Below are 26515 nucleotides of genomic sequence, written 5' to 3'. Positions count from 1 at the left end.
TGTCGTCAAAAACACTCCTCATGTGTATGCAGCCCATGTCGAGTTAAAATAAGTTTAAATTCTATACAACGCTTTGGGTGTGGGAAGGGGACTCTTAAAGTAAAACTTGAACTACAGCTTATGTGTTGAACTACAGCTTATGTGTCATATGTGTTGTGTTTAGAATGTAGTTGGGCTACATATTTCAGTCAAGGTGGTTGCGCCGAAATGAATCTATGGTTGGTGCGTAAGCAACCTGCTCAACAGCGCCGCTTGTTGGTTAAACAAAAGTCAGAAATGACTTGCTCTTCAAGCTGAAAGTGTCAATGCATGGAGAATGTACATGTGACTATTACAAATGCACTGTAACAAATGCTCTGTAAAAAGCACTCTAAAAACACTGTAACAAATGCACTGTAATTTTTTTAACAAATTCACTGTAAAGAAACACACTTAACCCAATGATTTTAAAAGTTAACCTAACCTATTTGTTTCAGGAACTCTGTCAAAGTTGAGTTGAGTTGTTGAGTTGAGTTGAGTTAACGTTTGGCGAACGAGTTAAAATTCCACCCTAAACCCACAAAAATATTGGCCTAAACTACCAAGTACATTTCCTTTATCATAAAAATGTCACGTTACTTAAAGTAAAATGAAAATTCATTTCTGGATTTTATCCAAAGGGTTTTCATGATAGAAATCAGCACAGAGCTTTGTTTAAATACAATGCTCCACAAAGAGGCGTGAAAGTGCAGTAGAAACCTCCGAAGTGTGTCTGTACGGCTTGTTGAATAATGGAGAACAGCAGATAGTAAAATAAGTGTTGGCTTTGGAAACCATGTCGTATTGGTTGTTAGGTTATTCGCCAACAAAAAAGTGTTACATAATGTTTACAAGATAGAACACTGCCTAGAAAAACTGCAGTTGTAAGTTTGTGCCCAAATCTGTGTATTTTTTTTGTATTCGCGCAGGCGCTACAAATGGAACGAAGTTTAACTTTTTTTTGCACATAGCACTAGCAGTACTGTACTTTTATTTTTACAACTTTTCTCTAGACTTTCTCTAGAAGCTTAGATCTAATGACATATCGTTACCGAAGGAACTATGCTGTATTTTACAGTCAAAAACATTTTGCAACTTTTATTATCTATGTATTCTTACTTAAACAGTATATTGGTTGTCAAGCCATTTTATTGGCTTTTATAGATTTGGAAAACCAGTGCAAACCAATACCTTTGAAATGCAGGACAGTGAAACATACTTTACAGCAGCTGTCTGTTGTTTTTTCGACAAGATACCGTATTTAGAAAATAATAGGTCCTGAAAATGTGTCCGTGTTTTAATCGACATTTAAAAATTAAAATAGCATGACATGACATTAGCTAAAAATTGCCAAAGATTTCTGTTTATAAATTTAAATATTCTGAGAACAAGACACGTTTAGAATTATTTTTTCTGGACTTTTACGTTTTAGCGACAAAAATATCCACATAAAAAGTAGGCTAAACCTGGTCTGTTATCAGACCAAGTTTGTTTTCATGTAAATACCTGTTTAATAGTTATGTATGGCAAAGGAAAATCAAACAATGTTCCTTCAGATGCCCAAGCCAGGGAAAAGTAAGTTAAATGCATTTACATAGTGTTTGGTTTGTTAGAATATGTTTAAAACTAACAATTTATGAACCACCTCACTTTTAAGTAAAATTGTAAAACTCTTTCAGTTTGGATTGATTTGTTAATATTAATGAAAAACACTTCTTTGAAAAATTCCATTGTGCCTGTAGTTAATATGTGTAAATTATGTCCGTGATAACATAGCTGTAAACAATAGCGCTTTCGCATAATGGCTTTTAAAAGAAATGGTATGATAGTGGTTGATGCATTTGACAAGACCTTAAAATACCATCTAGCAAAGCCTTTTTATTTGGATTAAATTGCCAATATTATTCTCCAGGCTGGCAATGTACGTGTATGAATATTTGCTTCATGTTGGAGCTGGAAAGGCTGCACACACATTCTTGCAGGAGGTAAGCTTTGTTTTTGGTGAGCTTTTTACCTACTCCACCAAAAAGCATTGTGCTACTTAAAAAGAAAGTTCTAAGTATTGAAACATGCAGTAGATTTATCTCCGTGCATAAAAATGTGAATGTTTGGATAACTAGTTTATAGACAAATCTCAAGAACTGTTTATATCCAGTAAACCTTGGCCTATTTCGGACAAAACTTATGATTTGTAATGTGGTAACAGTCGAACTAATTTGCATCAGATAAACCCCATTTTTGCATAATCTGGACAATTTTTTGGGTCCAAACTGGTCCAGGTTAACTGAGGTTTCCTGGTTCAACTATTACGCCTTTTTATTGAAGTACAATGTCTTATTTGCCAAAAAATGAAGAAAAGGTGTTTAATCTTTTGCAACAACATAAAATACCAATCTGTTTGTTTTTTATTGTTGGTCTTTAACAGCAGCTGTTTTCATTTGTTAAAAATAATGGTTTATTTCATAAACAATATAGGCACTCTTAAAATTGTGTTAGTATCTTTTCTATATCTTGCTATTAGATTTGTCCGAGGTAGTGTTTTTTTTATTTTTTTATCACAATTACAGATTGGATGGGAAAAGAACATTTCATTAGGAGAATCTCCAGGATTTCTTCACTCGTGGTGGTGGTAAGTTATCCTTGAGACAAATTTATTTGTGTATCTGGTGCAAGGTAGTTCGAACCAATAAGTTGGGAGCAATGGAAGAGTACAGACATTCTTATTCATTGTATTGACATTGTGGCACGTAGGCGGTATGTGTTTTGGTGGTAGGTCCTGAGCCATCAGAATTCTGTTTGTTTAACATAGCTAGCCTTGCTGATGCTGCTATGGTGGTACATGACCCCAATTTACAACATTTTATACAGATTTATTTAACTGTGAACTCTAGTAAAAGTTTTTATGTATCTACAAGGGTTGTTTTTTTAATGTGGCAAAAACAAGAAAGGAATTTTTACTAACTGTAAAATTTTTAAATACACATGAAACAAGGCTGGTTTCCAAGCAAAGAGGCTCTCAGCAAAAATATTCCTTTTTTTATAATCATTGTTCATAATGTTCACAAACCTGTGGTCAAAACATGCAAATTCGTGGTAATGTTTACACCCAACATTCCCCTTGGTGCGTTATTTACCATTGAACCCTTTGCATGGGATCCCCACTGGTATTGATCAGCAGCGAAATGTCACATTGCTCGTGGACAGGTTTTCAAGAAAGCCCCGGGCAACAGTGATCTGTTAAAGAGGTTTGCTTGCTGCCAGTGTGAAGGAGAAAAAGCCAAATTGTGCTTAGTAACGGGCAATCTAAAAATAGACCCAGAATTGTTACACCGTGTGAATTTAATGGATTTGCTTGACACAAATCAATGTACTGTACGGTAGTAATTATATATCACCCCTCAGTGTGTACTGTGACGGGCGCAGCGGTGGCAGTAGTATGACATTATCAGTCAACAATCGTCACAGTTGTCGCGTAGGCAGGTGAGAGTAACCTACCCATGTCGTTGGAACGGTTCAAATTCTTACGACCGGAGCGCCTCAAAACCCGCTATGCTTTTCCAACAGCTGACCGTGTGTAAAAAGGAACCAACGCTTTGGGCCTTTCAGTTGCTCCCCAGTGCACGTCACGCCGATACGCTCACAGAGCGCGAGTATTTGCGCGTGTCGAGAGTGCGCTGTAAAAAAGAAACAAGATAAGAGTGGCGCGCGTCGGTGACCGAAATGCGGTGTCTTCACGCTTCGTTGCGTCAGCCTTTTCAGTAACACTCTCTCTTTTGCGATCTGCTTGTGTGTACTATGGTTGCTCAGCGCGTTTCAGGTGCTGCTTGTCTCTTTCCTTTTTGTGTTGCTCGCTTTGGCGTCTGTGCCTCGCGATCTCACAAACCCTATAACGTTGCTGGAAAATATATCGAACGCCTTTGGTACATCGGCCCCTGTGTCGCAGTCAAATACCGTTGCGGTCGATTTCAGGGACGCGTCGGTTGCATGAAATACACAGAATTGCGTTGCTAGTGCCCACTCACAATTTAAAGCTGTGCAGAAATACGATAATTGCATGGCATAAACAATTATTCGTTGTCACTTGAGTAATTAGTACCTGTTCAACCCATTAGTAAACCACCACCTTGCACTTAGAATAACAGTTACTGTGATTTCAATACACATTGGGTTTGGTCTGAAACTTTTGTCTGACATGTTAGCTCTGAAAGTCTTGCTAGACAGCTAGGGTAACAAGCTTTTCTGCCAGTGCCAAGTATTTTTAATTGTTCTATTTTTGTTGTAGCGTCTTCTGGGATTTGTACTGCGCTTCTCCTGAAAGAAGGGACACATGTGAACACAGTTCAGAAGCCAAAGCCTTCCATGACTATGTGAGTTTTGCATAATTACTGAAATGATAGTCATCTAGCTTACATGTCAGTTTGCAACATCTAATACATCCCTTGGAACTATGTCACAGTCTTGCTATAAGTACACATTATGTTTGACCATAATAATATAAAGACAATTATACTTTAAAGCAAAGCATGTGATAAGTGTACACTACTGTATAACAAAACAATAATTTGTTGTTTATTCATTGCATTGATAGAGTGCTGCAACGGCGCCATCTCCACTAAATCCAATGCCTCCAGAAGGAATGGGTCAACCAGGTTTACCTCCAGGATATTTTCCTGTAAGAAAACAAGTTTATAAAAAAATGATTGTGCACCATTTAGCACCTCTGATAAAATGAATTGTTTTTTTTACATTTTTACATTTTTCATGGACTATTTTTTCCTCTGAATTGATACATGTTTGTTGACTTTATTAAAAAATAATAATGATTAGAATAGCATCAACTCAAAAAGATTTTTGTATGCCATTGAAAAAAAAAAACTTTTATGTTTGGAGTATCTCACTTTATGGAGTCAAATTACTTACATTATATTTTTTCTATTTTGATGCACAGTTAACTCAGACACATATTTTTTGTGTGACCTATAATTACCTAATCCTGTTGTCATAGCATTAATATTTCAAACTAGTTGTAAAACTGCCAGGAACTTTCCTGTTTTGTGTAAAATCAAGTGTCAACCATTGATCATTTTTTACCGAACCATAACAAACATCCATAAAGAAAAAAAAATAACAACCAAGTGCATTTTAATGTAAGAAGTTTAGTGTATGTGTAACCAAAGTTTCTGTAAGAACAAAAACATGTTTTCTTTTTAGGTTAGTACATTTAACAGTCATTACAAAAAACACTTGTATTCATGAACCTTTTTTGTACAAACCTTTTTCCAATTTTTACTTCCCCATGTGGCACAATATTTTATTGCTTGTCATAGTAGTGTATGTTCCAGTTTCTTAAAATTAAGAACAAAATTCATTATTGGTAATAGCATGATTTTCATGATGATTGTGGTTTATGGTAAAGTTTTAAAAGCAGTTTGACATTTTTGGTTGTATTTTTTTATACTCCTTTAGCCCATAATGTCCATTGAAAAGTTTCTACATATGCAGGTCTACATATAACCTTGGCATAACATGAATGATTTAATGTACACTTAAATGCACGGTCTATCTTTTTTTATGTGGGTTTATTACAACAGTTGTGACTGTTTTCAAACATGCCCTTAAAATTTCAACAAGGGAGCATAGAAAATTAATGGTTCTTATAACAGTTTTAAAAATATAATTTAGATGTATTTCCCTATTGACGGTAATGTTTGCGTAAATGAGTGGCATTAGGTTTTAATAGATAAAGGTAAAAATGGCTAACAAAAAATTCTAGTAATACTGCTACCGAAGATATTTAATGTTTTGGGACCCATGTGTTTATGCTGGTGCAAACATTTTTTTGTAAAATTCTAGTAACCATGTTGATTGTAGTCAATAGAAAGTTACATGTTGCGCTGTTACATTAGTAAGTAGTACATGATGAGGAATCAGTTATTGTTTACTGTTGAATCAGAGTGGTGCAACTGAAACAAGGTTGCAGGTCAGATTAAACATATTTTAGTTCTCTGTCACACCATGTTCAACTTATTTGTTGTGTGTAAGAATTTATTTCATATGTTTTTTGTTGAAAAAAAAATACATTTCCAAATTTATTCTCAAAACAACTTAAGAACTAAGAATTTTTTTTCAATAATGATATCATATGTAGGCATTGTGTTTATAAGTGTAATAGCAACCAAACACATCTTAACATGTGTCATTTTTAGACTAGTGTGGACAAAGAGCAGCAGGTTTCGCTGTCCTCATTTAAATATTACCTTATTTGTTTGCAACATTTTGGTATGTGCTGTCATTTTCTGTTGTTGATTTTTCAGCCTGGTTCAGCTGCTTCCCCCTCCCCCCATCATAACCCAAACAACCACATGATGAGGCAACAGGTAAATTATACCTTTTGTATTTGTCATTTTAAAATACTTGTGTACAATAAACGCGTTGGTTACCCAGAAACCAAACTTGGAATGGCATTTTTTTTTCTTATGCTAGTTTTAAAATGAAAAGTGTATGTATTTATGTGTGTAATTGTCTTACAAGATAGGCTTGGCCACTGCAATATTTTTAGTGTGCTCACCACCACTATCAAATCAACCTATATATTACAAGTGGTTAAAATTTCGCTTATTTTGTTTCACAAATGTGTTGCTAAGTCATGTAAAGAAAATGTAGGTTTTGTATTTATGCGATATAAAAGACAACCGCCTGCCTGTTCGATGTATTTTGGAGCCCTTTTGCGACATCTAGCGGTTATATTTCAAAACCAGTCTCGTTAGTGACGTTTTGCGAAAACTGATACTCCTGGTTACGTTCGTTAGGTGGCGCCATTGTGCTGTTCGAAATTCGTGGCAAGCCAAGGCACTATTAGATAGGACGTGATTATAGTCATTATATCACTAGTTTCTGTTATAAATGACATGGTAAGAACGATATGTCTATGTCGCTATACCACTTGTCTTTGACAAACTGGTGACGGTAAATATTAAGTTTGACATACTATCCATCTATTAATTTACAAATCTATTAATTTCACTCTCTATATACCTTACTGTTTTGGTTATATCACTTCTTCTACTTTTCCAGCCCTACATGTCCCCACGATATCCTCCGGGTGGGCCGAGACCTGGAATGCAAGTGAGTTTTTTATCATCCACTTTATTAACCTCCTTGTATGTAGTTTTACAAAGCAAATAGCTGTAAAAACAGTATTTCTACACACTTGTGCAAGAAATTTAGATGCGCGTTAACAGTGTGTGTTTTTGTAGGGCCCAGGTCCACAACCCATGTTACCAGGAATGGAAAGGCCTGGTAAGTTGTTGTATTGTTGTTGAGCTAAATATATTTTACTTTTTTTATTTACTTTAATTGTTTAAGAATTGGCTAGAAGGAAGACTTTATAGGAACAGCTTTAGTGAGAGAGTAAGTGAAGATGCAACAAATCCAAAAGACATCAGGGTCCTGTCAGATTTGGTTGCTTAGTGTTAAGGCAGTCGTCTAAAAAAAAGAAATGAATTCACTTTATTAACAAGCCAAACACGTGTACTGCTGGTACAAGGAAGATGAATTCAAGAAGTTTAAAGAACTTCAATGTTAGAACTCTTTTTTAGATTTGCTGACAAAGCCTTTACTTGACTGGTTAAATATGTCCAGTAGCCACGACCTGCTTATAAAGCGAATGTTGCACAAACAAAAGTCGGTAGTTTATGATTTAACTGACAAAGTTTATTGCCGTCAGAAATCGCTGTTTTTATTACCCCGTCGTAAAGGCGCCAGGCCTAATTTGAAATTGCGGATTTAATAATCCGTTAGCGGCCACGAACGATCGACTTACGGACCACACGCACATTGTGAAATGTCGCCTAAATAAGTTTGAGTTGAAAGGCGAATAACAGAATCCCGAGTCCAACTGTCAAGCGCGAGATGTTCACTCACATAGGAATGGACTATTCGTCGTTTGCATGGAGGATCAGAGTTGTTAAGTCGGGACTTAAACATTATGTGTTCGTATGTGTTACGAATGCAAATTATCTAGCTAATAGTTGCAGGAATTAATCTAATACCCAACAGCCCAAAAACGTCGTGTTTAGGCCATTGTCGATTATTGCCATTGTTTATTTCTTTGGTATTGGCCCGTCAATTGAACTTTCGGGCCTAAACGGGTTTCTCAAAAACGATTCCGATTCGGGCCGGGCTTCGGGCTTATACTTTTGGGTTGGATTCGGGCTCGGATTTTTGGTCCGCTACCAACTCTGCGAAGGATCGAATGGTCTTTTGTCAAACCCCTTAATGTTGCGGGAAATGCTGGAAGCACAGACCACGGAATTATCTTCATTATTTTCTCAGTTCCGCTTCGCGCTGGCCTGACTTCAAGGGCACGAATGATTTTGCCCTAGGCGTGGGAACCTCGCAAGTGACAGCTCTTGTTCGCTTTGGGAGATTATAGACCGACCGAAACACATTTTGTGGCAATATTTCGCTGCGATAAGTGTGTTGGTGGTATCTTACAAGCACACTTAGAACGGCACGTAACTTTCAGAATTTTTGGTTTGTTAATTTCTTTTTTTACTTTTGACATTGTTTTTTTTTTACAAAAAAGGCGGGCTGGAAAGGCAATCAGTCCACTGCGTGCTAAAAGCATTTTGACGAAAGTTAGCGCTTTTGCGGGTACAAAGACGCTTGAATTCACACAAAATACGAAAAATGTCTAAAAAAAACTGCAAAGGGTCCATAAAGCATCGCTGTTTCACTTTTCCTAAACGGCGTTATGCCACTGTGTTGCCGACTAATACTAAGTCCCGTTTGGCAGGCTTCGGTAACTCGTGTTGGTGTCATGACCAAGCGCTAGTCGTGACGGCGCACTCAAGCTAATTGCAAAGTTGTGTTGGTGCCCTGTCATAACCGAGAAGACTTCTTTGCGGCGAGGCGATTGCCCTGATTCGTGTCACCCGTCTCGCCTAATCGCTTAACAAAAACTGCCCACAAGATGTTGCAATTTAGCGGCAGAAACCGCCAGCGTATGGTTGCAAATATCAACACAATCAAAGGATTATATAAGACTATTTAATGTAAGGAATCGCCGTCTTTGCGATTTTTTTATAAAACTTTGAGTGGACCCAAACCCGTTATTATTTTGTAGGGTTAACATCGCCCACTACGACTATCTCGCCCAACCGTCGTCTATAATCTAAAACAAACATCACATTTAACATTGGCTTCTAATTGTTGTTACGACAACACCATCAGAGCCCAATACAACATTCATATCCGCTGCACAATAGCTTATAAGCCTATAGGTTGACATGTGACATGTTCGTCTTGATCTGAACCTTGGTTAATCTGCGCTGTCGGGCCACTTAAGCACGTACAAGCCGCCCATTGATTTGCCATGACACTTGATTTGGGGCCGACGGTCGGCTAATCGGCCTTAGTCAATACGTTTAGGGATCGTAATCTTCTGGCAGGCGATGGGTAATTTGTACGGAAACGGGCATGACAAACAACCTCCGATGGAGAATTAAACACCTCTACGACAGTCCGTTAATGGCATTTTATTTGCTGTTTCCTACACCGTAGCTTTGATCATAAAACTCATGTTTATTTGTTTATGTTGTGACAACTTTAAGGTTTTGAGTTAAGCCCCAAATCAAACTGAGGTAACGAAAATTGCGAACCTTTATACATTGTCCACGCAAAAAAAGTGGTGCATCTCAAAGATGAAAAGTTGAAAACTTTTTACTTTACATCCTATCCTTGCATAAATATTGTCTGTTTTGGGCACTTAAAGTTAGCCTTAATGTAATTGATCGTTCGAGCTACCTCACTACACCAGGGCGCCAATATTTTTCGCAAAGCATCAAAATAGGTCAGCCTAATCCCATGATGGAAAGGGACAGGCCTCGGTTGATTGCCAACTACCAGGATCCTCAGTCTACTTTGTCCTGGTCGCTTTTCCCTTCAATTTGCTCAAAACCGACAAGTTTTATGAGCGACCATGTTCGGCGCAGACTCAACTTATTGGTCGGGTCGATATTCATAATAACCTTAAAGAGCTCGGTCTCGCGTATTTTGATTGACGAAGCTAATTAGGAATCGAGCTTGGCTTGTTTGTTTTCGTTTCGGGTTAAACATTCACCAGCGAGCGGTTTGGCGTCGCCAGAACGAAAATTTACGTGAGTTTTTAATTTACGTTCGTACACCTGAACATACAATCCATGTTATAGCCTCGTATTGAAAAACGCTTATTTTCCATGCTATTAAAATGCTTTCCCGAAAAATAGCATTTCTATTAAAATCTTGATATATTATATCTCATATAAAAGTTGTTGAATATGTGGTGTTGAAAAATTGTGCAGTTCGTGCAAAGTTTAACCTTTTGGTTCAGAATTAATCATACGCCTTTGCTTGTTTTCACATCAATCAACTTGTTTGCCATAAATTCAAATCTATGCTATCGTTTGCAAGTCTGGTGCGATAAGTCGTTCGCCTGGGCGCAAAACAAATTTTGTTTCAAGAAAGTCAAATATTTTTGGCATTTAAAACCAGCGGCGATAAAGAACTTTCTAAACATGTGCAGACATACACCAAATTCTAAATACAGGTTTGTTAGTTTGCGATTAAAAAACGTCTTACCTTATGTGGTACAGTTCTTATTCAAATGTCTCATCTTCATCTTCTCTAAAATGGTCTCCCAACTTCCTCATTGTGGTGATAATGCTGCAAAAATTGTAGCAATTTGATTGCAATCTCAAACGCTTGAGCTTATCGACAAAACTTTGTCACGTTCGCGCTATGGCCTAGATTATCACCTAATTCTATTTTGTTGTACCAGCACATGCAGAATGCTGACACAACCCCATTCCTATTATTACCCTTTGTGAACCCCGCGGGGTTTAACATTTTCGCGGCTCTGAAGAATCGCGATTGAAGAAAATATCCAACTGCTATGGCATAGGAAAAGTGTTGTGTAGTAACTTAAGCGATTTTCAAGAATTATTTTAAATCAAACACGAACTTTAGTGCAAAAAACTACTTCAAATTCAAACCTTTTTAGCGAAAAACTTGCTGCAACCGTGGTATGAATTAAACAGCTTTTGAACAAAAACATAGCGCTAAAATTGACAGGAAAAACCGAACCCTTTATTAATTCTACATGCAGTCATCCTATTGTGGTAGACTGCACATGGATCAATCAAACAAAACCTCAACTGCATTCGTTTAAAAAACACTTTCAGCGCTAATGATGGCACAGTGCTGAACATTAAGTGGCGCGTGACTACAAAGTACCTTTCAGCAAACGACTAATGTAGGTGATTACACAGAGGAATTTCGGCGCCATCACCTTCCCCATGAGCATTGTGGTTGCTGAGGTTTCCGAAAGAATGACGATTCGTAATTTGATTACAAGCTTCTTGCTGCTGCTAATTGCTTACCAGACCATTTCTAATGTCTCTTTTCTCCAACGGTCCTGCTTTACCTTACTCAAGCCCAGATCCGCTTTTAGCTCACAAATCACACCTTAGTTATATTGGTTTCAAAACTGTTCATGCGAATAATGAGATTGTGACTTTTACTTGAGATTGAATTAAAAATTGACAAAAAATCAAAGAATTCTGTCCGCTTGCCAGTTCTAATTTGCTTTAGCGGTCGGTGAAAGGCGTCCAACGACTGTTTGAAAGGGGAAAGCCCTTGGCTCAATATAAGCTTGTTAGCCGAGCAAAGCAATTACCCGCGATCGCGCTGTAATAACAAACCAGACAAGGGCCTTTGTTAAGCCAATCACAAGTCAATAAACGAAGGAAAGGGAATACCGTTGCTCCATCGCAAGCGAAATAAATCTTCACGCTTTAAAACGATGGATAACCGATATTTTAAACATTGGTTCGTAGTCAGTTTGCGAACTGTTGGTAGAGGGAGACTTGCTTGAATTACTAGGAAAAATGTATAACAAAACTAGTTTGTAGGTAAAAACAAACTATCGGTTACAATTAAGATTTCTCCCCTCTCCTTGTTTTAAAAATCTGTTGTAAATTGGCCAAGTGACGGTGGGTGTTATTGCTCCTATCAGATAACTTTAACGCTTCAAAGAATTTAAGAGGAAAAAATTACAGACTGACTTACTGCAACAACGTTGCAAATGTGGTTTGTTAATGGCCTTGTCCGGATTGGTCTGGGAACATTCTGTCAATTAGCTGTGCGCCCGCCCAACGTTCCGATAAGCCGATTAATCATCATTGCTGTCGCGTACTATCGCTGCCTGCTTATCGTTAGTCCCACTCGGGAACGACAAACTTTACTCGGACTGCCAACAAAGCGACAAATTAGCGGCAGAATCGCATTAAAAGTGTTTGCCCTCCGTGCCAGCTCGCCCCATTATAACGACGACTTTAAACGACACGAATGTTGATGCCCGCGTATGATTCAGTTGATGTCATGCATCAAACGGGGTTAATTGTGTTTACCCAACAACGCAAATACTTTTATTCAACGGTAATGTTCCCGTGTGTTTAATGGTAAACTGGAGGATGGAAAGTCAATAAAAATGCTGAATGAATTTAATTAGATGTGTTTTAAACGGGTCTCATAAAGTTTCAATGGCGTTTCCTCTTTGCAATGTCATTAAAAACACTGAATTCGCTGGCATGAAAGGGCGAACCTGGACGTTGAAACGACAACATTAATTATGTGCGTTTTTCGTCCGCCGAGACGACACCGTCGTATTTGACGACTTGCCCGCGTGCGATCCATTCTGGAGGGCAAGCACTTCAATACGTGCTTTATGTGATCGTAACGGCGGTAAAGACTACCAACGTATCGCGTCCCACGCCCGTAAATCCAGCATTAACATGTCGTTTCTGAGCTTCACCCAAAGGCCCGATAAACATCATCTTGTCATCAAAACCTCGGTTTATTGTGCGTGTGTTGCCAGGCTTTGAGCTACAAGGCCCAAAACTTGCCGCTTATCCGTTTCGCTGCGTTAACGCGCTGAGAGGCGCTCTCCGTTTACTAAATAAACAAATAGCTTTACGAGATAATTGCCTGCACACAGCCGATAGCAGCTTCGGGTGCTGGTCTTTATTATTCGCCTGGCGCGTCAGTCAAGTGGCCAAAGCAAGGTGAGCGTAAAAAACGCAGGGAAGCACGAAATCCTACCGAAACAACGCTCAGCGGTCGCGGCTAAATCGCACTAAGCCTGCAAACTTGAATACTTCGTACAACGGCGGCCCTTCCCCTATCTTTCCCTATGACCCGTGTTTTGCGAAGCAGCTTCTTGAAGTTTGTTTTTCCTGAAGCACTAAAGTTTGTCAGGCCAGCAAAATTGGTTCTGTATTACATGTTGAAATACGTATACCTATATTCTACAGCGTACTTTCCCTTAGTAAATGTCACAACTGTACGGATTATAAAAGCCCAATTTGTGACTCATTTTAGGAGAATATGACAACGGAACTATGTAATACCTGGCACTCCTTCGTTGATCCACACGCGCCCAAGCCCTTACGCATTGTGTGCGGTGGGCAACCTTAATAAATTCACTTCCCCTCGCGCGAAATGAAAACCGACGATCCCACTGATGCTAGCACGGAAGACAAACAATCATCTAACGCACGGTCCGCGTAGTTGCCTTTTAATTTCCTCACAGGACATAGTTCCGCATTGATGTGTTTTCAGGGCGATTTGAATCAGAACGCGACAAAAGCGCTTGGTGTGTTAAGCACGAATTAGAGTAAGATAAAACGACTACTTGTACAACAGCAAAACAAATAGTAAAAAAACTTACTTTTTCAGCCTGAAAGGCATCCAAATCGTTGCTTTCTTTGTCCGTTCAATGTATGCTCTTCTCTTGAGTACTAGTTTATCAAATCTGTTTTGATGTCTTTCAAAATCAATTACTTTCCTGCGGGATTTCTAACACTTTATTCCCGCAAACTGCGTTGCTTTTTACGTGCCTCCCGCAGACTCGGGCCCTAGGCTTGTGGCGCCTGAACGCTCACTCAATGTTTTTACTCGCGATGGTCGCCTTTTTCGTCTTTTCTCGCCTTTAACAGACGAAGATGTTTTGCTGCCACCTGTCGCCATTTGGCGCAATTCTGACGTGCTCCACATTGAGGTGCGGGTAAATAACATTGCATATTCATGTGACCTCCAATTCTGCCCCGCTGTTGGCCGTCGACGAAGAAATGAAATCTTTCATTAGATCGAAAACAGTCATGAATATTTCATTTGTCGCAGCACTAAAACGCAATAATTCGGCTGACAGAGCTCTTATCGCACCTAAGCCCAGGCCTAATTTACGATCATTTATAGTTCAAATTCCCGGCCCACTATACTGCGTACCAGTAGCCTACCTGCGCCGTACCTGTCACGAACATACGGCTAAAGTAAAGAAATCAGCTTATAACTGTGGTGCCGACTTGACCACCGCTTGCGTTCGAAGTTCGTGTAATAACGATGCTTACATCAGAATATCAGAAGGGACCGTGTAGAACGCTGTATGTTGTAGTCGGCTCACAGATAACGTATTCTCGTACTAAATGTTTTACACATAACTGTCTGCCGTCAGTTTCCTACACGATTGACTTTCTCACAAGGCAATACCTTCTCCCAATCCAGCTTGGATACCACATCCATTCAGTTAATGCATTTGGATGTCAAGGCACAAAGCATCCGCGAAACGCTTTTATTGTCCTTCGTCACGTTCACGTTTTATCGCTTAACAAACACTGGCGCTAATGCGAGGTAGTTCTGGCGCCTAAATCACTATGGCCGAAGTTCGTGGGTCTGCTTGGAATTTAAGAATCGCTATTCAAACTTTGCGGCGAACCCCTAGGGAAATATTGCCCTGAATTGCGCACGTTCTAATCGTTTTCGAAGCTTAAAACCCAATGTAATCTTGCTGACTTGTGCTTTTATTGGCCATTTCAGACGTTTTAAGACTTTTTACTGGTAATAATAAGTCGCTATGGGTTTAGTTATAATCCCATTGCGATTTAACGTTGCTTACTCACTGATAATAACCCTGCATTTGACGCTAATAGTTTTCGGTCTACACCAGCATAAAAATTTTCAGCATGTACAGAAACCAAGGCTTGAAAAGCGCTTGTCGTAGAAACTGGCAATTAAGTTTAAGCTAGTACAAGTGGCAATTTTGAACATATCTAACGTATTATTGACACAACCACAAGGCAATTTGCAACAAGGAAATAAGTTCTTGTGGGCCAATCTCAGTAAGTTAGGCCTGTGGCTTCACGATTGTCGGTTTGCTTCAGTGTGGCCCACAACGCACCTCTGCGCATTAATGAGTTGCGCAAATTAAATTATTTCGCCATTTTCCGCCACTTATACCGTCCACCGGGCGACCAAGCGTGCTAAAGCCTTGCTACATAATGCTATTAGGCGGCCACTACGTACTGCGCCGCCTGTGAGACTTTTATGAGTTTGGCAGCTTTCATGTCAGAGAAGCGTTGTGAGAGAAAAATCACCCTGAATATTCTGCTTTTTAAATGTCTTTGTTGAAATGTAAGTTTATTAATTAAATATGTATTGTAAACTGCAACCAGCAGCCATGTGTAACGATTCTTTACATTTTTTGCAGGAAGCCAAATGATGTCGATGTCAAGAATGGTACATCCCCGGGGGATGCCCCCTGGCGCCATGAACCCATCCTGGGGTGGACCAGACCAGTTCCAACAGGTATTTGTGTTATTCATCACCTGCCAAAGTGTGTTAGATTTTCCATGAGTACAAATACAAAATATGTTTCAGCCTTTTCCGATGCGAATGCCTCCGAGTACGATGCCAGGGCACAGCGGGATTCCAATGTCCATGTAAGAATTCATGTCGGGTTTGCTTTGAGTCGGACATATAGTGGTTAACTTTTTCGTTGCATTACAGGCATGGAAGATGGCCCAACCCGTCTGGACCCGTCGTAAGTGAACCTAATATATCCAAAAACATTTTAGCCAGACAAAAACAACAATAAATCTTCCTACATCGAATATGTTTTGTTTTGTTTCACACATTAATTTCTGTCGCAGGGCCCGCCCACTGGAGGACCTCCCGGTAACCCTATAATGAGAAGTCCACAAGGTAAAGTTGACTGCGTTTATCCACATAATACAGTTAAATCATCACAAAACGAATGTCATATTATCCTCGTGCTTTCTATCACTACATACATGTAAAGTGTACGCGTACGTTGTTCAACATCAGCCACATCACACTGCCCGCTGCCAAATACACTCCAGCACGTGCATTTGCAGTCACGTTCATAGGGATTGTGTGCTTGTTTTCATAGAGAATATTGTGTGTGTGTGTGTGTGTGTGTGTGTGTGTGTGTAGCCTTACACAGCTAACCCGTTTTTCGGCTTTTAATGTTTTAATGAATAGTAACAGTTTTCCAGTAAAGTCAGGACGAAGTTTAAGTTTTGCATGTCATCTAAGCCGTTTCCGCCCGTAGTCCAAACTTAACTTCTTGTGCCCCACCACAGGCCCCCGACCGGGTATGCACCCCGGCCCCCATCCGAGCCGATTTCCCCCGGTCCATGACCCCAAGAACCCAGGTGATGCAGTATACTTACTGTCGGCTGCACCGCACAAAAAAATAACCTAGCCCGCGTAGTGGTTGTCGCAAAATCTGTTCACTGGCAGCACTTGAGACATATGTGTACACAGTGTGCATGACCGTTGCTTAGTAACTGACTGACTGTAACACAAGCATGCTGCTACGAATTTTTCATTGATCGCGCGAATCCTTGTTGTACTCATTTGATTGGCACTGCCATTGTCAAACAAGTAGCTTATTAATTGTCTTTGCAAACTGCCGAATTGCATGACTTACAACACAGTATTAGAATCAAACTTCTACTTGTATTTGAAATAATCACTTTCGGTTAATTACGGTAATTCGTTCTAGTTTTTTGGTAGTTATACTTGAACCTTTTGTTGTTTTTCAGATCAAATGAACCCAGATTTTATGGGAAAACCGATTCCTCACCCGCAAATGTCCTCCGCGGTATGTGTTTATATTTTTTAGCGATTGCACACACTTACCTTTTAACTAGGTCAATCCTTATCCAAACCGGTTGAGATAACCAAAAAACTCTTTTCTCGCTGCGAATTCCACAATTGCTTTTGTAGAGTAAAGTATAGCTGCGCTTGCACGGAAGAAAATCTCGCCACTATGTAATCATTTGACAGGCACGTTTCGAGTATTTTAGCAATCGTTTTCTTTGTAGTATCCTGTCGGCCAGGACGGATCTCTTCCACCGACCTCTATCCCCATGTCAGGCGGTCCACCATTATCGGTGTCAACTCCCAACATGGCCCAACCCTTGAATGGAATGAACGGATCCGGACCAGACTCGTCCATGATGGAAGGAATGCCCAAGGTTTGAATACCTTAACATTGAACACACAACTTTCCGATAAGACTATAATATACAATGCTTTTTTGCAATTACATTTTCCAAACTGATACTTCCAAGCTAAAGTTACAACCAACGAACAGTGTGGTTTAGAAGCTAAATGAAGTTTGTGCATTCAGTAACCATTGGTTCTTTACACAGAGCTCGCCCAGTAACAACATGCCTATGAACAACATGAGCGTCCCTGGTGCTCCGCCGCAAATGGGGCCACCTGGTGGACCAGGTGGAACACCACACACGCCACAAGAGGGCGATGACGGCTCGTTTATGGTGTCAAGTTTTAATGAGAACGTGAGTAACAATCCGCCCATGGGTTCGTTTTGATCCCAGTGAATTATGCCTCGTGCGTGCGATAATTTGACGTCACTATGTGATGACGTAGTCTTCGATTAGTACATAAGATCGATTATACTGTACCTATACCCACCCGAGAGGTGACCAGAAAATGCTCAAATGGGACAAAGGTGTTCGGGTAACTGGCCAAACCTACCAACGTGCTAGTTTTGATTATGGTACTTGTACATACTGAAATCGTTGACATGTTTAAATCGTGAGGATTATTTCTGCTTGTTGGCTAGTGCTGTTTATCTTTTTCTAATTCTTCGTAAGTCAAAATAACACAACATAACTTAACAATGTGAAGGATTTAAGCTAAACAAGGCTTAAGCACACGTGACGTTCAGAGATTAGAGTAATTTACTGGTACTACTTACTGTATCCCTATTTTACTATTTATTCGCTGATGTACATACCAAAATATTGTTTGTATCATAACGAATTCTCGCCTATGATGTTGTTAAGTCCCATTTTTGTCGTTGAAATAAATTTCCAAGTCAACTGGTAAGAGTGGTCTAATCACCAGTGAGAAAATAGCCTCAACTTTCCGTCTCTTGCTAACCCTGCTTGCTGCGTTTGCCTGCTCTACATAAGTGTGCGTAAACGCATGTTCAGTCAACTTAACCGCGCGACAGCATTCGTTGACGATCGCGGAGCTATTTATGGCATTTAAAAGAGACTGAAATGCATGGTTCTCCTTCATAAGCCACTTTTAACATATGGAACTCCATGGCACGTCAAATAAAAAAATGAACCAAAGACCTACATACATATTATATCGTTTAAATTCGTACTAGGCTGTTTGATACTTTGGTACTAATAACACTAACCGTCCTTTCAAAACCTAACCCGACTCTGTTTGTTGTTGTTTTTGCATATCTTTTCGTTGTGCGACTGTCTGCCTGCCTGTCGTCTTGCCTTTGCTGATGCTCCATGTCGCCGCATTGGGCGTGACAAAATTCGTCTTCGGGTGGCTACCGGGTATTTTCAAAATAACCGCCGCTAATCATCGCTCGTTCGACCCTGCTGACTTGCTTTCAATTAACCGCTTCATCCAACTGACGCGCGCACAGGATCACAACGAGTCGGCCGCCATCTTGAAGATTAAAGAAAGCATGCAACAGGAAGCAAAACGCTTCGAAGCAAAGGACGGAGACGGGAACGGTGCGCCATCTAGCGCCGACTTTGGTTTTATGGCGTCTGTTTGAAACGCCGGACAGAAAGTCATCAAAACTGACCGTGTCCTTTCGCTGGTGTTGTATTTGCCTCGTGCAGATATAGTCAAACTCACACCACAACATAAACGTGAAAACATAGATATATAAACCCCGCATGTTTTTAGCGGCATCTGTAAGTCATATCAAAAGCATACGACGGTTTACTCACTGGAGGAAGATCGGCAGCTGCTATTCCCAATCAGCCACTTGGATATCGCTAGGTCGCGATGTACGTCTTATTTTGCGCTTGTGTTTTTTGTAAGTTCTGGTGCTTTCTTTGTGTTGAACTTGCCTACGTCGCTGGCTCTTAAGCTTTGTTTGTCACGTGACTGCTGTGTGTGATAAAATGTCTGTAACAAACCGTTGTCTCGACTAGTTGCGTCATTTGTCCCCTCACAGGCTTTGACAGTCTGTTGGTGAACTAACTTTGAGCTTACCTTTAAAATTGCGAACTAAACAAGCCAATAAAACGATTTAACAAATCTGATTTTACGCCACAAAAACTTCCAATCCGAGTTCTGTGTTTTTGTACTGCACGTCGAGCCATGACACTGCGAAAACTGTTCGCCCCGCTTTCAAATGTCAACCTTTACCGCCGGGTGACTCAGCAAGTTCTGTCGACCACTGTATTCAGCAGGGGCAGTAAGATTACAACTTCTACACACACTCAACGTTTCCCACACGTGCGCAGTACGGTCACTGTGATGTCTTGTCCCGTTGCAACATTTGTTATTTAAGTGGGACGACGTCGCACACAGCGCTCACCCGACGTACCGCCACCTCTGTACAGTGTACATAGTGTGAACATTTTTCCGCCGCTTGTTAGGTACTGTTTGACGACATGCCGCATTTTTTATCAAGAGAATCGTGTCTATCCATTCATAAAGTCGCGCAGAATCAGTTTATTTGTCGCAGTTGCAGGCGTTCCGAAATGCCAGTAAACACTGAGGTTACGCCGTTTTCATACACCCGCACTGTAGTATTTGCTTAAAATTTGTCGTTTGATAAAAGCACCACTAAGTATTATCAACCATGTTTGTTGTTCATATATGGCCATTCGTAACAAAGTATGGAAACAGTACAGTTTGTCTTGGATCTGGTGCTACTTTCGTTTGCGTTTTAGACCTTGTGCCCATCTTTTTGTGTTATCACTTTTTTCAGAATGTACTGAAGCCGTGTGTCCGTTATAACAACACAGTTTTCATGATCTTTCCTATTTGCGTTTTTTGAGTGTCTCGTCCGTGTGTACCTTGTATTTAAACAAATAAATCACTTGGGCCCCGAGTTGATTGTTATTTTCCCATACTGTGGATTTCCATCATAACCATAATAATACGACATTTACGAAATTTAAATCACGTGGCAAACACCGTTTGTGAATTACTCATTTCAGTAAGTTGCAAAGGGAGTTTTGAGCGTACGAAATCATTGGGAAAGTCGGTTAAAATCAGTGGACGTAAATCCACGCAAAGATATCCTGTTTCGCTTGTTGAGTTGTGGGTTAAAAATGTCGACCTCAAATTAATCAAAGATCATCGCAGTTGACACTCCAATCAGATTATAAGTCGTTGCAAGTCAAAAAGCTATTTTTACGCCTGTCTTCCAGTATAAGCATCCTTAACAAACTCCTGAAAACCGGGCTTGTTAATCGACCTTTGCCGCCAAACAGCAAGGGTATCATTCACAACCTTATTGTTTTCCGTACGAGTTTCGCTCAATGGACCAGTCACGCAATACCTTTCACTAGAGGCGCTATGGAGTGTGACACCTGAAACCGCTTACAAGGGCTGGATCTAGTCGTCACCCAGGTAACCGAAGCTGTGAATACCGGCAGGACAATGCTGCCACACGAGCAGCGTTTGCGTTCGAACATATGCCTTGACATGCTTTTTTCATGCCGAAACAACACATCGGGTTGCTTGTCTCAATACGCGAAATTACCTCTTATTATTTGTGGCAACTGCTTTGGTCCCGTGTATACACACAAATCTGGCTTGTCCGCCGTCACGTTAACCGACCGTGAACCGCCTGAAAAACGTCGCTTGTGTGTCGTCGGAACTTTCTCTTGTTTCACTGATCCCGCTCTGACAAAGCGTTCTTACAGTTCTTTGTAAGTCGTTTGCTTTCAGCTGCTGTTTTGTCAACACGCATTCACCATTTAGCAAGCTGTCAGGTACCATGTTGATTCTTTTCTGTTCCGCATAGTGATATGTTCAGTTGCGAGATGCTAGCAAATGTACCAAAACAAGTTTGACAAGATTTGGGCTGCCGTTAAACATGTTAAATTCAGTTATTGTTGCTGTTTCAGGTTAGTTTTTTTATGTGGGTATAAATCGTCATGCCAAACTACAACACGCCCGGACATCCTTATGGATCGCAAAGCATTCACGTCACTACAAGTCCGCTCTACAAAAGCAAGGACGGAAAGTCAGTTAATTATTATGTTTGCACCTATCAAAATAATCGTGTCAAGCCTTTACGTCTTAATAATTTGTATTTATGTTGTGGCATAATTAGTGAAAACCTCGTCTATTCAACAAAATAGAAAGTTGTATAATTTAATTAACACTTTAACCAGACATGGAGTATATCCTGTTGTTAGCAATAAAACGATTGGAAACTTATTGTTTTGTATCGTTTACCTCGTGTATGAAAATAGATTAGTTTAAGGTTGCATATGTAGGTAGTTTATGGTCAGTTGTATTACCTCCTATACTATGACCGGACTTTTGTTTCAATGTGCAATGATAATTAAATACACATTATTTTTGCATTACTGTCAAATTGTTTGTTTGTTTGTTTGTTTTTTTTTTTTGGGGGGGGGGGTGTTTTAGTCAACTAAAACTATTAGGTTTAATATATATATGTAATGTCGCCATCTAGCCACTAAATTAGGAATGCTGTTCATATCAGTATCTTTTTTATAATTCGTTTCAATATAAAACCTGACTATGCGCCGCAAAGGGTTGTTTAAGTTGGCTAGTTAATCCTTAACAGCACTTCGGGGCCACTTGGTACGTTTGCTTTAGACTGGCGTTGATTGTTGCCTAAGACGTTTATTACAAACGGGCTGTTAACCCTACGCGGTGCGAGCTCTTCGACAAGCTGGACAATGGGATGTTGGAGTACGGATTAAATTGTCAGCATTTATTGCCACAATCCCTGGTTTGAACCACACCAAAGTTGTCTTAAAGGATTATAAACTATTGGATACTCTTGCAATGTAACTTATGTTTAGCTGAAATACTAAAAACTCTGTCAACATTGCGTCAAAGCTTTGCCTCGCTGTCGAACGGCGAAAGTCCACTGTAAATTTTCAGAAGGGTATGTTTGTTGTAGATATGACTACCCCCTCATGGGGAACCTCAACTTGACTACTCGACCGAATACAGGATTTCAACGCGAGAGTCCGCGGGGGTCCAACACCTCATCTCAAGAATCCTCTCCGAGGTCCCCAAGAGCCAAGACTGCCCCACCGGGCTACAAAACAATGCCACCAATCAACAAACATAAAAAGGTCAGTCAGTGCTTAAAAATGCATTTACACCTTTATTCGTGAATATTTTGCTTGAAGCATTGTGACAATAAGGCATTGAAAACTCAAGCAGCTTAATTGCCGCGTTATACACCTGTCTCCTAAAAGAAAAAATATTGTACCTTTTTGTTTTGAATCTTCATACCTATAATGACATAACCATGCATCTCTATGCCTGTTTTGGTCTGTGGTTGTTTGTAGCATTTCCTCAAACTTTTGATGGCAAAACTTTTCTAATTTCTTTGCTCAGACAAAAAACTATTGTTAGCATCAAAGATCAGCAACTTTTTTCTCGTTTACGTTCGCGGACTTTAATTTCCACATGCTTGCAGAAATTTGGCTATAGCACCACTTAGCATGAACAATTTGGCCCTTCCCTTTGTTACTGTTGTAATACATCGCCTATTTTAAAGACGTGTTCAATATCTTATCCGAGTTGTTTGTTTTTCTTCACAGTTGATCACGCTCAACTTTCGACAATTGACACCATGGTGTCGTGACATGTATCGCTGGTTCACTCCTGATCCTAGTCAGGGTGTGTGGCATGACAAGGAAGATTTGGACCGATATCGTCAGCAGGTCTTTCGAGAACGTTTACCGGCACAACGGATATTTCACGCGGAGAAAGGACTTATTCCAAACTACTCCGGATATGTTCCAGGTATTCTACCGAGGCTTTGAAACGAAAACAACACATTGCAACGTTCCCATGACACTAAACGATGGTCAATGCAATAAGTTTGGGGTAGCCCTTTTTCCAGCCAACCTGTCAGTTAAAACAACCAATTGCTAAATTGCCAATACCAATAATTGCCTTCTTCTGCCAATTGCTACCTTTCCGTTTAAAACATCGTTTGTTACAACTATTGTTAGATCAGATTCTTAAATAACACGATTGCCAAACCATACCACCTTGTAAATGAATTACCATGTTTAACCATGATAGCGTTGTTATTTTCAGGTCAAAAGTTTCGATATGGAAGTACCTGGGCCCGAGAAACAGTTAATGCAAACAGGATTGGTATTCCAAGAAGGTGGGAATCAACTTCACTGTTTGAAAACCGCCCTATTGGAGCGTAACTTAGTTGTTTTTGTTTAGTTTTTTTGCGACCCAAAATGATGAATTATTAGAGTTGGTTTAAATAGTTTAAATTTCTTAATCTTAAAGCAAAAGTTTTAATCGATCACAGTGACGAAAAACTTGATTTTGTTGCTTTTAAGTCAAAGGCCGAGTTATATTAATTACAAACTGCCGGAATTGGGAGACATAAATTATATGTTTTTGTGTGAGAATTGGTGCGCTTTGTATTGCATGTTACGAAACTTTCTACTTGTGTTTAATTGAGCAATAAAATCCACAACCTATTGAACGTTTTCTGTGATGTTCCATTTTGCGAAGGCCAGAAACACGAGGCGGGCATGCGAGCGTTTTTTGCACAATGTGCTCGAAAATGTGCAGGTCGAAATGTGCGCACATTTTTCGAAAATGTGCAGGTGCCAAAATGTGCAGGTCAAAATGTGCGCACATTTTTTGAAAATGTGCAGGTGCCAAAATGTGCAGGTCAAAATGTGCGCACATTTTTTTGAAAATGTGCAGGTGCCAAAATGTGCAGGTCAAAATGTGCAGGTGCCAAAATGTGCAGGTCAAAATGTGCAGGTGCCGAAATGTGCAAGTCATAATGTGCAGGTGCCAAAATGTGCAGTCGCTCAAATGAAGTATTGATATTTAACGTCAAACTATTGTTGTGGTCATAAATTGTGCCAAAAATATTAGTTATAAGTTATGACCTATAAATTAAAATCGGATTTAAGAGAAACTTGTAAAAATGCATGTTGTGTTTGTTAGATATGGCAAAGCGTGAAATTATCTAGCATTCAGGAAATAGGAAACACTGTTTTTCAGACTAGATATGTACACGATCGTCACCTCAATCGGTTTGACTTTATTGTTTTTAATTTAAGGCCTGTTAGCTTGTAGCCTGCCCAGCTTCTATAGATTTTACAATTAGACAATAGTATACTCATATGACAGTCCAGCTATTGTTTCCGTCACGCTTGATTAACACTACACGCTTGTCGGATGCTTGCATTGAGTTTGGTGCTTTAAGAGCAAGCAAATGACAAAGCTGGGCTTGTATGGTCAGATTTATGCATCTACCCTGTATAATGTTACTACGTGGTTGTGATTGTGCTGTTGGAGAGTATTTAATGTACGTTTTATCTTTTTAGTACTTCTTTAAACGCTTTGAAGTGATTTTACCTAACATATTAAAGGGTGCATAAAGTTTATTACTAATTGATTTAAAGTCTGGTAAAAATAGAACTTTCCTAACTGGCTGTATCTTTGAACTGATGTTCAACGACTTTGGCCTCGACCAGGAACTCTGGACAGACGAAAGGTCAAGCTTGAACAAAGATCATGTTTTTTTCCAAAGTTACTCATTTTAAACTGTCAACAAAGGGTAAATTTTGTGAATCAAAAATTAAGTTTATTTGAAGAAAAATTCAAGGCACCAAAACAATTGCTAGACATCATAACCACCAAGGAAACTGGTGCAGAAAACACAAGTCAAATTGCTATGATAAGTAACAAAGAGTTAGACACAACAGAGTATTTATGAGGATATGTTTTTTCAAGGCAAAAAACTAGTTTACGGAAGTTATCAAAATTGTCAGCATGTTGTCAACCATGCGACCACAGGGCCAGCTGATTTCTTTAGTGGAGCCAAAGTCTGGAGGTCTCGCTTATCCTTTTATGAGTTACTGCAACTTTTACAAAGTGCGTAAATGCCTGACAGGATGTTTACGGCCAGCCAACAAGCTAGATTTTTACTGCATTGCAAAAGTTACACTGATCCTCACAGAGTTTCCAAAAAAGACATATGTGAAATTCTAGAAGTTGCTGGACTACCATATGAGTATACTGTTATTAAACTCAAAACCAAGTCAAAGACCCAGCTGTCCAGTGATTTTTATTCAATGAAACAAATGAATTATTAGAAAGTTTTCCATCCTTTGGGTTATACTGCACAAAAGGACTATATATGTGTCTTTGGAAGAAACTCAAATGACAACATTCAAAAAGAAAAGGACAACCACACAGTTGCCCAACTTAATGTTTGACATTTTTTATTTCTTTGAGGCTCATTTACATGACATAACTTGGTATATGGGTATTTAATTAGGTTAATTTTGAAACCCACACAAATACTTGATGTGATGCCCTAATTTTAAGTTTGCTAAAACATTCATGTTATTGCTTCTGACTTGCTATTGTGTGGACCAGATGGCTAAAAAGACCTACTGTAGGAATATCATAATACACCAAAATATCATTAGATGCTTTTGCAAAATTTGTAATTGTTTCCTGACTAATATACAGAAACTAGATGATTGCCATTATGAACGAAAAAGGTGTATGTTTCATGTGGGATTGCAAATAAATAAACAAACTAAACCTGGCGTGAACAATTAGAGAGATAAAGAGACTGAAACAGCCAGAAAGAATATTAGGATAGGGAAAATATTTTTTTGAGACCGCTGTGGGCATTCTGTATTATATTTTTGGTAAAAAATATGTACAATGGTAACAAAACGGGTTTAGAAAAGGATAATACTGAGATGTCATGAAAAAAATGATGGATGTGCAATGCAAAAGTATAAGTTCTCACCATTTATATAGGCATCAGTTATTTACCACTGCATTTGTTTGAAACCACATTGTATTTTCAGTTATTTTTGCCCTGAAGGGTCATATTCTGTTCAGTTAAAAAACTTAATCCACTGCATTTAACAAGAAAAATAACATACCTATATAAGTTAATTGATTTGCACAGAACACTATTTAAAATAAAAATGCAGGGAAAGATATATAATAATTATGTAATTGGGACAAAAAATTGTTTGTGTGAAAGGGACAGAAAGACTTTTTTAGTATGAAAGGGAGAAATTTTGGCACCTGCACATTTTGACCTGCACATTTTGACCTGCACATT

The 26515-nt window shown here is 39.4% G+C and overlaps 2 protein-coding genes and 1 long non-coding RNA gene across 3 annotated transcripts; 2 read left to right on the top strand and 1 right to left on the bottom strand.

Moving 5' to 3' along the window:
- The first annotated feature begins 1428 nt into the window (after positions 1 to 1428).
- Positions 1429 to 20269, top strand: LOC145222765 (single-stranded DNA-binding protein 3-like). The gene is made up of 16 exons (XM_080088963.1): positions 1429 to 1593; positions 1931 to 2003; positions 2586 to 2647; positions 4301 to 4385; positions 4607 to 4690; positions 6333 to 6395; positions 7093 to 7143; positions 7275 to 7317; positions 15602 to 15699; positions 15772 to 15833; positions 15901 to 15934; positions 16044 to 16095; positions 16962 to 17020; positions 17244 to 17396; positions 17574 to 17723; positions 18842 to 20269. Exons 1-16 carry the CDS (start codon positions 1538 to 1540, stop codon positions 18974 to 18976), a joined length of 1260 nt encoding a protein of 419 aa, XP_079945089.1. The 5' UTR covers positions 1429 to 1537; the 3' UTR covers positions 18977 to 20269.
- Positions 4458 to 15604, bottom strand: LOC145222766 (uncharacterized). The gene is made up of 4 exons (XR_013859375.1): positions 13787 to 15604; positions 10639 to 10722; positions 7054 to 7503; positions 4458 to 5363 (listed from the first exon to the last, which is right to left on the bottom strand). It is a non-coding gene; the product is annotated as an uncharacterized LOC145222766 (long non-coding RNA).
- A 1026-nt stretch (positions 20270 to 21295) lies between the features above and the next one.
- LOC145225022 (uncharacterized) lies at positions 21296 to 23890 on the top strand. The gene is made up of 4 exons (XM_080091663.1): positions 21296 to 21412; positions 22325 to 22502; positions 22977 to 23181; positions 23482 to 23890. Exons 1-4 carry the CDS (start codon positions 21324 to 21326, stop codon positions 23598 to 23600), a joined length of 591 nt encoding a protein of 196 aa, XP_079947789.1. The 5' UTR covers positions 21296 to 21323; the 3' UTR covers positions 23601 to 23890.
- The last annotated feature ends 2625 nt before the right edge of the window (positions 23891 to 26515 follow it).

This window comes from Phallusia mammillata, chromosome 4 (assembly GCF_965637545.1).
Source record: "Phallusia mammillata chromosome 4, kaPhaMamm4.hap1.1, whole genome shotgun sequence".
Classification (NCBI taxonomy): Eukaryota; Metazoa; Chordata; class Ascidiacea; order Phlebobranchia; family Ascidiidae; genus Phallusia; species Phallusia mammillata.
Note: the sequence above shows the minus strand (reverse complement) of the source record. Positions and strands in the feature narration are given on the sequence as shown.